The sequence below is a fragment of the Melanotaenia boesemani genome, chromosome 17 (genome assembly GCF_017639745.1).
Source record: "Melanotaenia boesemani isolate fMelBoe1 chromosome 17, fMelBoe1.pri, whole genome shotgun sequence".
Lineage (NCBI taxonomy): Eukaryota > Metazoa > Chordata > Actinopteri > Atheriniformes > Melanotaeniidae > Melanotaenia > Melanotaenia boesemani.
In genome coordinates, this window is record NC_055698.1 from 15,148,032 (window position 1) to 15,162,300 (window position 14,269).

At 39.4% G+C, this 14,269-nt stretch overlaps 1 protein-coding gene across 6 annotated transcripts in view; it reads left to right on the forward strand.

Annotated features, from left to right (window-relative positions):
* elmo1 (engulfment and cell motility 1 (ced-12 homolog, C. elegans)) overlaps window positions 1-14,269 on the forward strand; it is an 89,647-nt gene that overhangs the window by 63,320 nt on the left and 12,058 nt on the right. For 5 of the 6 annotated variants that reach the window (XM_042012482.1, XM_042012484.1, XM_042012486.1 and 2 more), the window contains one exon: window positions 1,563-1,699. In XM_042012482.1, the coding sequence (XP_041868416.1) occupies window positions 1,563-1,699 (137 nt within the window). Of the gene's footprint in view, window positions 1-1,562; window positions 1,700-5,495; window positions 5,925-14,269 lie in introns of those variants that run through there. The other variant, XM_042012488.1, reaches the window with a different exon arrangement.

Here is a 14,269-nt window from a genome sequence, read left to right on the forward strand (position 1 = left end):
TGCCGGCACCGATCCCACCCTATTCTCCACCTTATCCTCTTAATCTTCCATCCATCGCTCCAAATCAAGGCCCAGGTCGCTGTGCCCGTGGGCTGACACTGTGAAGTCTCAATTGCTGCCTGACCCCTTCCATCCAATTTCATGGCTGTTTGTGGCGGGCCAGTGCCCATGCTGCTTCACTCTAAAACTCTTTAAATGAACCAATCTTTGGTTCAGGGCCGCCACTCAACTCAGCAAGACGAGTGGGAGACGAATTCATTTCAAATGAATGTCAAGCCTTGTTATTACACCTTTTCGGTTTTGGGCACTCAAGAGCCCAGTCATTTCCTCTTCCCTCTCATTCTTAAGTCAAACATGCTCTCACACAAATGTTTGAATTGACATGGCTCGATGCTCTGCTAAAACAGAAAATAAACCACCTCTGGCTTTGAGAAGTTTAAAATTCCTGACTTTATCCAGTTGGAACTGGTTTCTGGTCATAATTCATCTCAAGGGAACCTTTTCATATTCAACAAGCAGCTACATTTTTCAATAACAGTCTTGCTTCATTGGAGCTCTATCTTATTCTAAATGGCTGTTTTTATTAAATGGCCTTTGAGCACATCAACTTCCTTCCATATCTGTAATGTAGAAACAGGTCTTTATAATATTACCCCTCATGACTGGTCATATTTCATGTGATTGTATAGCTAGTAATTTCAAATGTGGATCTCCAGCGTACACAAGCCTTATGATTTCATTTTTACAGCTAAACACATAAATCAGTGTAATACAGAACATTTCAGCATCAGTAAGTCGATGGCTTTATCTGTTGTGTGTTTCTCCAAGCTACGAGCATCATCCCTTATTTGTTTAATCGAAGCGTGTACAATATAAAGTAAATTTTCACATATCCACACACATCAGGATATATCAGTGTGTGGATAAATGAAAATGTATATGGGAACGTGCAGTAAATTTTAGGATCCAGCTTTGGGAATAGATTTATCAAAAATCAAAGGGATTCAATGGAAACATGCCTCCTTATAAAAGGTATTGAATTAGACTACATTGTGAGACTGTATGGTACCCGCCCTGGTGAGTTGTACAGGTAGTGGTGTATCTTGTCTGGGAAGAGCCAGGCTGTGGTGATTGCAGTCCCTATTTTCACTCTCTCTTTGATCTTGAAGTCAGAATTTCAGGCTCTACTAGTAAGGTTCAACTTCAAAGCCACTCAATTTGGAATTGCACACTTGGCATCTTGACATTCCTCCACCAACCTCTAACTTAAAATTTAGTATGGCTGTTCTGTTCATCAGCAGGGGTCAAAGCTGTAGGAAAAGCCTCGTCTACTTTTTTCATATGTATTTTGTGCAATTTCCAACTTTTACTGGTGGACAAGTCACTGAGTTTGTATGCAGAAAATACCACATGAAACAGCTTAACTCCAAAAAAGCAACCTCAAACATTTTCTGGCTTGCAGGGTATGAAAAGTGTACATGTGTGTTTGTCAGCGTCTTTTGAAACTTTAGAAACTGAAAGCAGCTGCTGTAGGTGACCTTCTGCTTCTGTTGTGTTTGCAGCCAGCGAAAATTGCCACGACTTCCATCCCATGTTCTTCACCCATGATCGCTCCTTTGAGGAGTTCTTCTGCATCTGCATCCAGCTGCTTAACAAGACTTGGAAAGAGATGAGAGCCACAAGTGAAGACTTTAACAAGGTATGCTCCTTGGGTTTGTTTTTGGTGTCAGAGGTTAAAAAAATGAATTAGTCACATTTTCTTTCTATAGTACATGCACCTGTGACTAGGTTTGCAGAACTGTTTATACAGTTGTGATAATGGACTGATGAACAGCTGAAAAAACTGCATATAAACAAGAGTGCTTAAGTACTCATTTAAAGTTTGGGTTTGTATGTACTTTAAAGCAATATATCATCATTTTCTGACCTTGAAACTCTGTGCTTCTGACTAATTTTGATAGCACACTGATATTTATTATGCACATTCCTGGAGCTGTGGTTGCCCTGCAGTGTCCTGGGGCTTTCCGACTGTGTGTTCCAGCCCCGAGCATCACATGACAGCTACGTTTTTCCAAGCGGCAACATCATATGCTAGCAACTGGATATCAACACACTGGTTGTTTTGAATGTGGCTGATTCAGGAAAAACTAAAATGAAATAAAATAAAAAATCCCAAGAGGTCATTACCAGAGGAAGCAATAATAAAAAATGAGAGAAAGTGACAGAACAAGAGACGGAGCAAGGACTGACTTTTATTAGCTGGACAAAGCTCAGGGAAGAGACAGGATGTAAGATGGATGCAGAATTATATTTCATTAGGGGGTGACAAACTTTGAAAATCTGCCATCTTTTGTGACAGCAGGTTTTTTTTTTTGTTTCTTTTTTTTTCTTTTTCTTTTGTTTTTTTAAATACACAAATAAATTCATGGTTTGACCATAATTTCTTTTATGATATCCAACGAACAATGCTTAGCACAAAATTAGGTTTTTAAAAAAAGAATTAGGCTGATAACGTGACAAGGTTCACGTTTACTTAGAGTTGTATTATTTTACATCAGTTAGTTTAGCAACCACATGCAGAAAGTACTTGCAGAGAAATTTTCTTTGATCTTTTATGGTAATTGATGAGTATGCTGAAATGACATCATGAATCATTAGTTTTATCCAGTGGTGGAGCCATTGATTAAGCGCCCATATCTTTTTGTGGAGCTCAGTGGAGTTTGGATAAAGATGACAAACGTGCTGTAAGCTGGCTAATGTTGAGTCAGCTCACACAGGTAATTTGTGTGTGTGCACAGCCACGCGGCGATTGTAATGAGATGTTTGTCGCAGCAATTGTATGTTGCGTATTCAATTAGACATCATTTGTAACAGGCAGCAGATGCCCTGCACTGTTTTCCTCATTTGTCAAACAAATTTTGATTATCTTATGTTATCAACCACCAAACAGACCAACACAAGCTATTAGCTGCCCTTTTTTCCTACTGATTGTTCTGTCTTCTACTAATCCTTACTGGCATTGATATTCAGGGACAATGTGTCTAACTTACAATGAGCCAGTTCCCACTTCTGCACTGCAGGTACTCGCCTCTTGCTCCAATATGTCTCCCACCACATATTGTAATGTATTGCGGTGACACTGTAATTGCTAGTCAGCTTCCCACATCCACAAAATAAATTTTGAAGAGTCTATTTCAGTTTGTAAGAGGAGTGGCTGATAGCCATGCAATAATAAAGCAAGTATGGAGTTTCATTAGTGTTTTGTTATCCTACTAGGAATCAAATGACTGAAGACATCAGTATCATTCGTTATAAAATGAACTTGGCACTTAAATTCAGCTTTGTGAAGAAAGTCAAACTTTCACAAAGAAATGAGATAACATTAAAAATATATTGTTTTCAGACAGAGCATTTCTGACCTAATGTGAGAGGCTATAAAATGAATAGTGACACATTGCAGTTCAGACACAAAGGCAAATCTAGTCATCCTGTGTAGCAGTTGAACAAATACAGTATCCACCCACAGTCGATTGATGTCCTCACTATTTACTTTTTCAACTCAATAAAGCCTTCAGTAGTGGGATAACTTGACATCATGACTTTACAACAACTGTATTAGATTTATGAATTAGCACTTAAAAAAAAACATCCTTTACAGTGTTGCACAGGGCATTTATGGAACTTTGTTTTTAGTACTGTTCTCATAAAATTAAATACTGAGTTCATTTAATGATAGATGCAGTAGGAGTGATACGGGCATCTCCAATTGGCATTAAATAACTAACACATCACTACTGTACATCCACATAGTTCATCTTTCCAAAGAATTTAACACAAATGAAATCCTGTATACCAGGAGCTGCTCAAACAAAACACACATTTTGCTTGATTAGGGAAGGTTGATTCTTCTCATCCTGCTTTCCCCTATCTGCGCAGTCTCATCTTGAGAGTTTGAATTCAAGCTGTAGCTCACTGATTGTAAGACAGTTTGATCTCAAGGGCTTCATATCAGCTACATGATGCATGCAAAGCTTTTGCAGCCAGTTTACAACTCTGAATCTTCGTTTGTATTCACTGTGAACTTGCCTTTTTTGGTATACAGTAGTTTGGTAAACATAAATCAAATAAGCTAAAAAGTTATTTTTTATCACTAGAGATGAAACATTAGTGTGTGTTTGAGAGAAATAAAGTCAAATGCTGGTTTATAGAGAAGTGCTGATTTTTGTTTTGTGGACAGGTTATTAATGCTTCTCACCACTGTGGATGTATTGTGTTTGCTCGTTTAATTATTTCCAGTTTCTGCTTCTTTTTTTGTCAGTAACAAAAGGAGTTATAGTCAACTAAGTGGCTTTCTGAAGACTGAGTCTGTTTCATAGATGGTCCAGTGCTCTTCTCTTAAACAAGGACATCTTGTCTGTGCTGTAAAAGTATGCAGGTTTGCAGCTATAGTGTGTAAATGAAACATATGCCATTGAAAATGTCACACTCATAAATTAAAGTAAGGAATATCCTTTTTAGAGAGGATGCGTCTTCATGTGAGTGGATAAAAAGAGGGATCAAGGATCATTCTGAAGGCGTCCACTTCATAATACATTTGTTTTCCCTGCAGCTTCTGCGTTTGCTACCGACAGCACTTATGGGTGGAATACTAAAACAGTTAAGGTTTTATCAATGTCTTGACGTTCACATTGCTGTGGACTGAAGGTGTATGAGCACATCTTAAAGGCTGATGGCTGTCTCAGTGTCTGATTCTACATGGGTCACTGAGCATCTGCCCAGTCTGCTCACATGCATGCACACAGGTTGCTGCATGCATGTTCAGTTAGAAGAGAGGCACAAAGACTTACATGAAGTTTGAAAATAATGTTGTTAAATCTGCCTTGTTGCTTCTTCCAGTGATAAAAGGTGTGTCTGTGTGTGCCGTGTTTAATGGAGGCTTGTCTGATGCTCCCAGGGCACTGCTTTGACCGTCAGTAACAGTTTCTCCTGTTTCCATAGCAACCTCTGTTCAATTACGTCTGCTATGCTGCACTACACTGGTTCTATTTTGGTAAGATGGAGCCACTCTCTCCGCATGTGTACACACTTGTGTTTCGGGTGTGTTTGCTCACAAGAGCATCTATCAGAGACTCAGACTTGTAAGTCTGCCTGTCATCCCCTCATCCAAACGTCTGTGCTTAGAGCGTCTCCTCCTCATCTTCCCCACAGGAGGAAAACAAGCCTTCATCTTTGTCTGCTCAGGACCTTGGGAAAAAAAAACCCTCACCAATGTAGTGGCTTGCAGCCACTCACAATACCCCTCCTCCTCTTCATCTTCTCTCAACTCTCCCTCCCTCTATGTCTAAGCCTCTCTCTCCAACACACATACACACACACAATTATCATGTGATCCACTTGCTGTATCACCATTGGTGTCTCTGATCGTGGCGTGTGTCCAATCAGTGCATAAGCCCAGAGATCAACATAAGCGAAGCAGAGCAGTCTGGCTGATGCTCTTAGAGTCACAGAGGAAGAGAGGAAGGCATATTGAGAGGCAGAGAAAAATATTATAGTGGATAGGAGATGGATAAAGTGTAATAGATAAAAATGAGACAGATGGTTTCAATTTAAAAGAATATGCTCAATTAGAGAGTCAAGCAGGACACCTGCAAGAACAAAAAAAGGTGAAAGAAGAGAATAAGCCAAAAAGGAGGTTTGCACTAGCCGTGTTTGCAGACGAGTTTTTGCTTATTGTAGCTAACGCTAAAGCTAACTGTCCACAATAAGCTAGACTGTTCTTCTGAGGAGCCATCTGCTCTTTACATCCTTCCACACACCCTTGTCTCCCATCGAGTACTAGAAAACTCCTTCTCTGGCAAAAGCACGAGGACTCATCAGTCACTGTGGAGAGTATCACACAAGACTTGGAACCATGGAGGTGACATGTAAGTACTGAGACTGGAAATGAAAATGAGAGAGACGGGGAGGTGGTAGTAAGGGAGGAAGGGGGACTGTTTGTGTTGTTGCCTGGATGCGGAGGAGGAGGGTGGTGGAAGGAGGGAGGAGGATAGAGAGAAGAAAAGGCAGTGAAAGATGGAGAAGATGGGACGGGGCAGAGTGAAAGATAGGGAGAAGGGACAGATGGGGCTGTGTTGACTCGGTGAGGCGTAAGCAGGTTAGACCCAGATCACAGCATTTTTATTAACACACACTCAGTCACACAAATTTAATGCGCTGGATTAAAATTTCACCCTGTTTCACATACACACATTACACCCCAGGCATCATCTGTATTGCTGTGTATGTGCACGCGTGTGTGAGGGGGGTTGGGCTTTGTCATTGTGAATGGGATTACTCCACATCACCATTACCCACTGTTTGTCACAAGAGGAATTCAGTGTCAATACTACTGCTCCCCTATACTTCACACTGGTCTTTCCCAGCCTTGGATGAGCTTCAACCAGTGTTTTAGCCGGAGGGGTTTGACACAGGATTAAAGTAAGGTCAGATCCAGACTGTAGAGCAGGAGTCTGTGAAATACTGCCAGTACCTGATTTAATATGTTTTAAACAAAACAAAATAGCGCTGCTTTCCCCTTTTTTGTCTCATTGGACATGTTTTTATTCTAAGGAATTATGTGTTAGCAGTCAGGTGGTTTATTCCTCTTTGATTTATGCCAAAACAATCAATATTTAAATCAATAAGCCAGATGACGAAAGATTTATCAAAGGCTGCGAGAAGGTTTTGGCTTCAAATATGCTGGTCAGCTGGGGTCTACCCATGCTGATCTTGTGCCTGTGTAGGTTTTCATCAGTGGAAGTATGTGAGAGAGAGTGTGCGTGATTGTTTGTGTATGTGTGTGAATATTAGGGAATGCAGTTTTCCTCACCACTATCTTCAAAAGCATGCCTAAAAGGAATTGCTGGATTTTCATCTATATAAAATGCATTGTTTTAATAGTGGAAAGATATAACCAGAGGGTGGCCAACTTAGTTTAGTGTAAAGACTGAAAACAGCCCTGCTGTGCCTGTCTGCACCTCTAAAGGTCATAAATCATCTGCATCTTTAGGATTAAGCTTCTAAGCAATTTTCAAATTCATCTCTTTACATTTTGGTACCAGAAGGTTTCTGTTTTCTGTTTGTTGACACTGTCATTTTGATCAATCATATCTGAGCAGTCTTTGGCCACATGCAGGGAAGCAAGACGTGTGTGCAGAAGAAGAGGTGGAACACCAAAACCAAAATGCAGTCTTTAAGTAATTGGTTAAAGTTTGGCTTCGATTATTTGCTTTTTGAAATTGATATTAATCCAAATAATGTTTGTACACTGAGCAGGACCTCATGTCCAGAGGCAACATAGGAAGAGCCTCCCACAGGCTAAGTGGGCTGTTTATAGTCAGCGGGTTGTCAATTGTTGTTTCATTTTGAACTGATGGATAGGACGAGGGGTTACATGTTCTCATTTAAATCTCAGCAACATGCTGTTTTCTTTCTTTCTTTCTTTCTTTCTTTCTTAATATATAAAGACAGACAAAGATGGAGCCCTCTTAAAAGGTACATGCTCAAACTTTGAAGGAAATTTGAAAGATACATTTGCAATTGTCACCCAGTTATTAGACTTCTACCTGAAAGGCAAACCAAGTTCACTTCACATTATAAAAGCAGAAGGATAGTCATCCATGGCCTTGAGTGAGAGACTTTGAACCTGGTCCTGGTCCTGGATAAAACCCCAGCAGCTGCAACAATAATTATTTAGTTACTATTGCCGTCTTATTTAAGACAGCGGCTCAGTTAAGAATGGTTACCACAAATGATTTCTGAATGTGTTCTTTAACCAGGCGATGATTCTTCCACTTTTCTAGATAGTCAGCGTGAATGCACACTAGTATGAGGCTTCTGGTGTTTGCCATGTTTGGATTTCAAGAAACAGCTTGGGACAGTTGGTGAAAGCGTTGCGCACATTTACATATGCCAGCAACTGTGACTGCTGCTGTCCTGCTTTGCATGAAACCAAACATGTATCATAGCACAGAAAACTTGCACCTCCCCCACTCCTCTTCCTCTCCAGCAAGGAGACCTGCTGTTGTCTTATTTCACACTTTTATATATATATATATATATATATATATATATATATATATATATATATATATATATACACACACACACACACACACACACACAAAAGCTCACTCTTGACTAAATGTTTCTAGTTCCCTTTCCTTTCTTTACTTTCTTGCAGCTCTTTTGTCTTATTCTGGTGCTCTCTCTTACTCCTCCTCTTGCCTCCCTCCCTCCATCCCACCCACGTCCTGCACCACCTCCACCACCACCTCTATTGTTGAATTCAGACAGGCTATTTATATCTTTCTGCATGGCGGCCTCACCTCCCACTCCCCTAACAAGGTTTGCTTTATTGTTTTTTCACACGTGTAAGCATTCTCGGACAGTGTGTGGATGTGTGTTACACCCAATCTTTGAATTTGTCTTTAGTTCATATATGCGTGTGTAGTTTTATGATCACGTTTGTGTGGTTTAGCTTCCCACATAGTTTGTATATAAATGTGTATCAAGAGTATAGTGTGACTACTCTGTCATGTTTCTGTGCAGGGGCTTTTGTCTTTTTTTTTTTTTATCCCAGCATATTAGTTTTTCATGAGTATGTGCTTGTGTGCGCGCCTAGGGGGGATCTCTGATCTCAGGCAGTGTTGGCCCACTCACATAGAGAACACCAAAGCTTAGCTCACTAATCAGACCAAAGAGTTCATCCTTCATTAGCGTCAAGCCATCAGAGTTGCATGAGCAGGGCTGCAGAAATATTTTGTTTTGTTGTGTATCAAGATAATGATGCTGTTGTTACTGTTGTCTGAATGGCTCTCTAGAAATCAGAAAGGGAATGGACGAGTAACATAAATTGTCTTGTGATTTAGTTATACATCTTGCTCTTTATTTATTCATGCCTGCATGTGTGCATTTTTGTCAAGTGTGTGTGATTTTCTGTGTAGTCTGTACTTTAGATTTCTTACAAATGAAGGGTCTGAGTGTGACTTAACATGCATACATGCTGGGATATGCCTGCCAAAAGCCTTATTATCAGTATCATATAATTATGCAGTTTTGATTTATCACTGCTGGAATTGGTGATTAACTTGAAGCATATTATCTGTCTGTGAGATGATGTGTATGAGAACAGAAGACCAACAAATACCTTTTTTGTCAGAATTTCTCTACTTGGTGTTTCAGGTCTACTTTCCTTCAATAACAACAAAAAAACAAAAGTGAATCTGATTTAAAGTCATCACCAGATTAATTATTGCAGTCAGTCAAGTCACAGTAAGATCAGAAATTATTGCTGCATATGTAATAGCAGGAATTTAGCTTTCCACAAATACATATTTCCTTTATTTTTCTTAATTAAAGCAGCCACTTCTCCAAATGCATCTTCATGTCATATAGAAAATCTCTACTACGGCTTGAGCAGTGCCAACCTTTTCTCTGTGCAAAGCTAAATCTGCACTTTTGGACTAAAAGCCTTGGAACTGGTCTAAATGGGAGAAGTTTGCATTATTCATTGGGAAGCTGTGTGATTTCTGCTTTTACAGACAACTTCAGTCAATCTGCCCTGTGCTGATGCAAAGCATCTCAAAGGGAGAATTTGTCCGGCTTAAGACATTGTCTCATGTCCTTGACTAGATGCTTAATCGCAACCAGTTTAATGCCTCCAGGGTAATTAATGCAGAATGTTCATATTTTCTGTAACAACCGTGTCATAATAAACACTCATTAATGCAATGCTGTACACAAGCTAAGGTCAGCTCTTGCCTCTCATCAGCTTTTCTTGATAAACCAACAGTGAGCGGTGAATTCCCAAGTGACTGTCCTTTCCGGTCATCCATCTGGACTGCACTGCACCTTACGTGGAGCTCATTTTTGAAAAAGAGCTCCTTTGACAGTTTGTCTCAGCACGCAGTGTTGGACCTCTAAATATGGCAACAGCCAGCAGCAACAGCCAGTGTCGACCGTGCATCACTCATGTGGAAGGAAAAATGCAATCAATGCAGTAAAATCTTAAGATACTATGTGTATGTGTGTGTTTACTGCAGAATTTACAGGGAACAGTCAAGTAACTACAGAGAACATTAGCTAACTTGTAGTATTATGCTGCATGTGGGATTTTGTTCCTACTTTTTAATCCCTAGGAATAAATTGCTATATTTGCTGTATAAATCTGCACATTTAAAGTGCATATTATTGTTTTACCTACAATAAAGTATGTCCTTTTTTTCCCTATGGTGCATTAATGCTGCCAAATAAATCCCTAAGGCATTCGCTAAAAGAAAAAGGAGCTGGCCCCTTTTCATTTCACTTTAAATGTAACCTTTGCCCTGTATCACTGCATTCTTTTATTGAAATATCCAAATGCTATGATTTCTAACATGCAATTGTGGGCGGGTACATAATTGAAATTTTAATGGGGGGAGGTGGTGGCTTTCCATTTAGTTGCTCTCATAAAATAATGATAGGATTTGCTAGAAGAGTTTAAGAAGCATTCACTGCTTATCTTCCTTCAAGGAAGATTTTAAAAGATTTAAAAAATAGTTTTTTTTTCTTTGTGTCTTATTTAGCAATTTCCCTAACCATATAGTGAAGCTGTTTGCCCTATTTATTGACCTAAAGGTATTTAGTTACAGTACAGCAGAAGATGTCCATGTGAAGATGTTTCAGACCAACCCTTGTGTTTTCCAGTCCACTGGAACGTATTACAAGCACTGCACGTTGGAACCAAAAGGAATCTGTGGTGTTTGTGCTGTCTAAAAACGCCTGTCAGAAGGAGATCTGTTCAGTCATGTTTTCTCAAACATCATGTCATAGAAACTGCAAGGGGGGTAGAAATGGCACAGTTGTCATTGTTGGCATAGATTAGTGTCACTAACATTTCAGAAACAGAAACCAGAAGTAAACAATGTCCCCTGATACAAGCAAAGCAAATCATGTTATTGGTTTAATAACCTTTTTTTTTTAGCAAATCTCTCAGGGAAAATCCACCACATTCATTGGTGCTGATTTTTGTTTGATGTTAAAATCCTAGATAATACAATTATTGTTGTATGACAGTAACAATTTAGTTGCATTTTCATGCCAGCTTCTAGTTTTGTATATATAAAATGCATTTTTAGCTGCTTCTAAATTTAATAAAAGGTATGTATCCTTTCATGTCCATCTCAGGGGCATTGCTGTTATCTTTTTAGTATAAATGACATGGCCGGCTTTGAAAGATATAATTATGAGCCGAATGTGGGACATAGTGCAAGCAGGAAAAAGGGTAATTACCATTTCAATAACTAGGAAATGGGTTCCCTTTTTTTTATTGCTTCTTAGAAAACATGGCAAAATAAGTATGTGCAGTATTTTTCATTCACCTGCCTTTTTTTTTTTTTTTAACTTGCACAAGCTTGCATGTTTTGTCCACTTTATCAACACCTTCCACTAACGGTCCCATTATCGCCATGTGAGATTGACTTTTTGATTGCTTTCAGGGAGTTATCAGCAAAGTCATTATTCTGTGATTACAGCCTTGTTATTCGCCCACCAAAGTGTGGACGATGATTTCCAGATTTCTGTGTGCAGGCCTGAGTGGCGGGTGAGCATTTGATTGACAGTTGGTAAATGATGTCATTAGCTTCCTCTTAGGTAAATGGAGCAGGGGCTGCAGTCGATTGGTCAGCAGGAAGGGGGTGGTAATTTGTTATGGCCGATGCATCATCTGTGATGGATGGTGGTGCACCTCCAAGAGGGAGGACTGTCCTGTTTGAGGAGAGGCAGAAAAGTGGTTAGAAGCAGAAGACGAGTCAGTGGCAAGTTGTGTGGTTGATGGCTGTTGGGGTAAGCCTTTAATTACTTTAGCTGACACTTGCTCTGGTATCTAACTTCTTTTCTAAAGAGCTACAAGAATGAGTGATGGCTCACTGTCTAGAAGAGATAAGAAAGCATGACGGGCACCGTAAGAAGACAGAAGTAAAGGTTAAAAGGATAGAAGTGATGAATCTTGGCTCAGCAGATCTGACTAAAAAGGAAAAAGACTACAACATGATTAGTTTGTGCTGAAATCATCTACTTTGTAGCAGATATGACACTTATTTAAAAGTGATCCTGAATTTATCTTAAGAGTGAGCTCAGCCTCCAAAGTTTCTTTCAGCTGTGACATCATCTCACCTCTGTCAAGGTGCTCTCGGATAACAAAGAACAGAGATTAAATATTCATAATATCCCCCTACACCCTCCACCTTGTTGAGAAAGGACCATGTGTTCGTATTAAATGTGATGAATATCCGCAGTGTTAATTAGCATGAGAGCAGCCGCATGAGCCTACAGAATTGTTTCCCTGCCAGACACATGACTGCAAACAAGGCATATTAATGAAGATTCTCCAGGGGACGACTGCTGAAGCACCAGGGTTGGATGGCAGCTGGTCTCCTGAGATCAGGATTAGGTTAGAAAGTGAGCTGCAGGTGACGATAAGACGTGCTTTCAATAGCATTTCCTGCTGTCTTTTTTTTTTTTTTGTTGTTGCTGTTGTTGTTTGTTTTTTGGGAAGTATTTTGAGGGTTTGTTTTGTTTTTTGCAGGTTTTGGTGGATAAATGGTGAATGGACTGTACTCACACACTCATACATCCATTCTGTTGTTATATACTAAGTGCTTTCTATCACTTGCATTCAGCTTAGGATGTAATGAAACAGCTGTCTTTATGTCTTGACTGATGGGGAAGTAAAATGTTGACCCTAGCCTACTAGTGGAAGGACCTGTTACTGCTAACATTTCATTGTAATGTGCCACTGCAGACTACTGCACCCTAAAAGAGGGGCTAAAATGTCACTCCTGATAATAAAATGATAAATGATCTGAACTGTTAGAATAATTTGATACTGCATGTCCTCTACTAGCCTCGTTCAACATCCCTCATTCTCGGTATGTCTCCTGTAAAGTTCCTGCCAGAAAGAAAAATGCATGAAATTCCCTTTTAACTTTGGAATGACGTCTTTATTAAAGAGCCAGTACATAATACTATTACTATCATTTGGAAATTATGAAAAAAAAGGCTAAAACTCTGCACACTGGGGCTTAATCATAGCCCAGAGTGCCACTTTTTTCACAAGCCAACATCCTCATATCAACTTTTGTCTTCTCTGTCAAAGGGGATTTTATGGATGTGCTCTTTCTGAGTCACTGATGTTTTGCATCAGCTTCAGTGCCAGTTAGATTTAAATCACACTAGAGAGGCTTACAAATGCACCCATGTGGCCTGAGATTTGTAAATAAATCAGAAATATTAAGCATGGTCAAATCTAAACTTGGGAGGTCATTATTACTGGGCATCAACTGAGAAATCTAATTGCTTGTTATAGATTTTGGACAAAATTAAGGTTGCTTCTTTTTCCGGCAGTTGTCAAACTATTTTCCAGCTCCTCTTTGATGACTGTTAGCTAGGAAACATACTGTGATTGCCACCTCTAGACATTTTTGCATTGTGAAAGGCAATCCCTGGATTAAATTTTGTAATCAGATTACAAAATTCCTTTTTTTTTTTCCTTCACCTTTCTTCTTCTTTCTTTTGTCTTTCTTTGTGCTGAAAACTTCATAACAGACCTTACCAGGTCTAAAGCAAGACAGGTTATAATTCATTTTTCTGGCTCTGTCACTGTGCAGCACCAGCTTTGCCAAAGAAGGCATTAAGCCAAAATAATTTCTTTATGATTTTAACACAATTTACAATTCTGGATTGAGGATTACAGAACTCTGCATGTTCCATTTTCAGACTGTCAAACCTTCTATTTAATGTTTTCACACCTGGCTTAGTCAGACTGATAATATTCCAGAGGTTGGCAAGTTGATGAGTAATCTCCTTGCAGTAAAAGCAAACAGCAGGAACATTGTTACATAAGACTGTTTGGGATCTTTGCTGGGTTTTTAGCTTTGTTTAAATCACACCAATTACAAGAAACCTGATAAATGTCTCCATTTTATTTGAGGTTCTGTTAATACGTATGAAAAGATGAAAACATGTAGTATCTCTTATGATAGAGCCCATGCCCTGAGCATTTGATCAAGATTAGAAGAGTAAAAATAGAATAGTGTACAAATAAAATGAAACACAAGGAAAATCGGTTTATTTCTTTCTGCCACCTAAGTATGATTTGATCCAGTGAATCAGCTTTGCAGGGCCAGCAGCAGCTATTAAAGAGGTTGATCCATAATCAAGACTGCTTGTCACGTCTGCCATCACATCATCT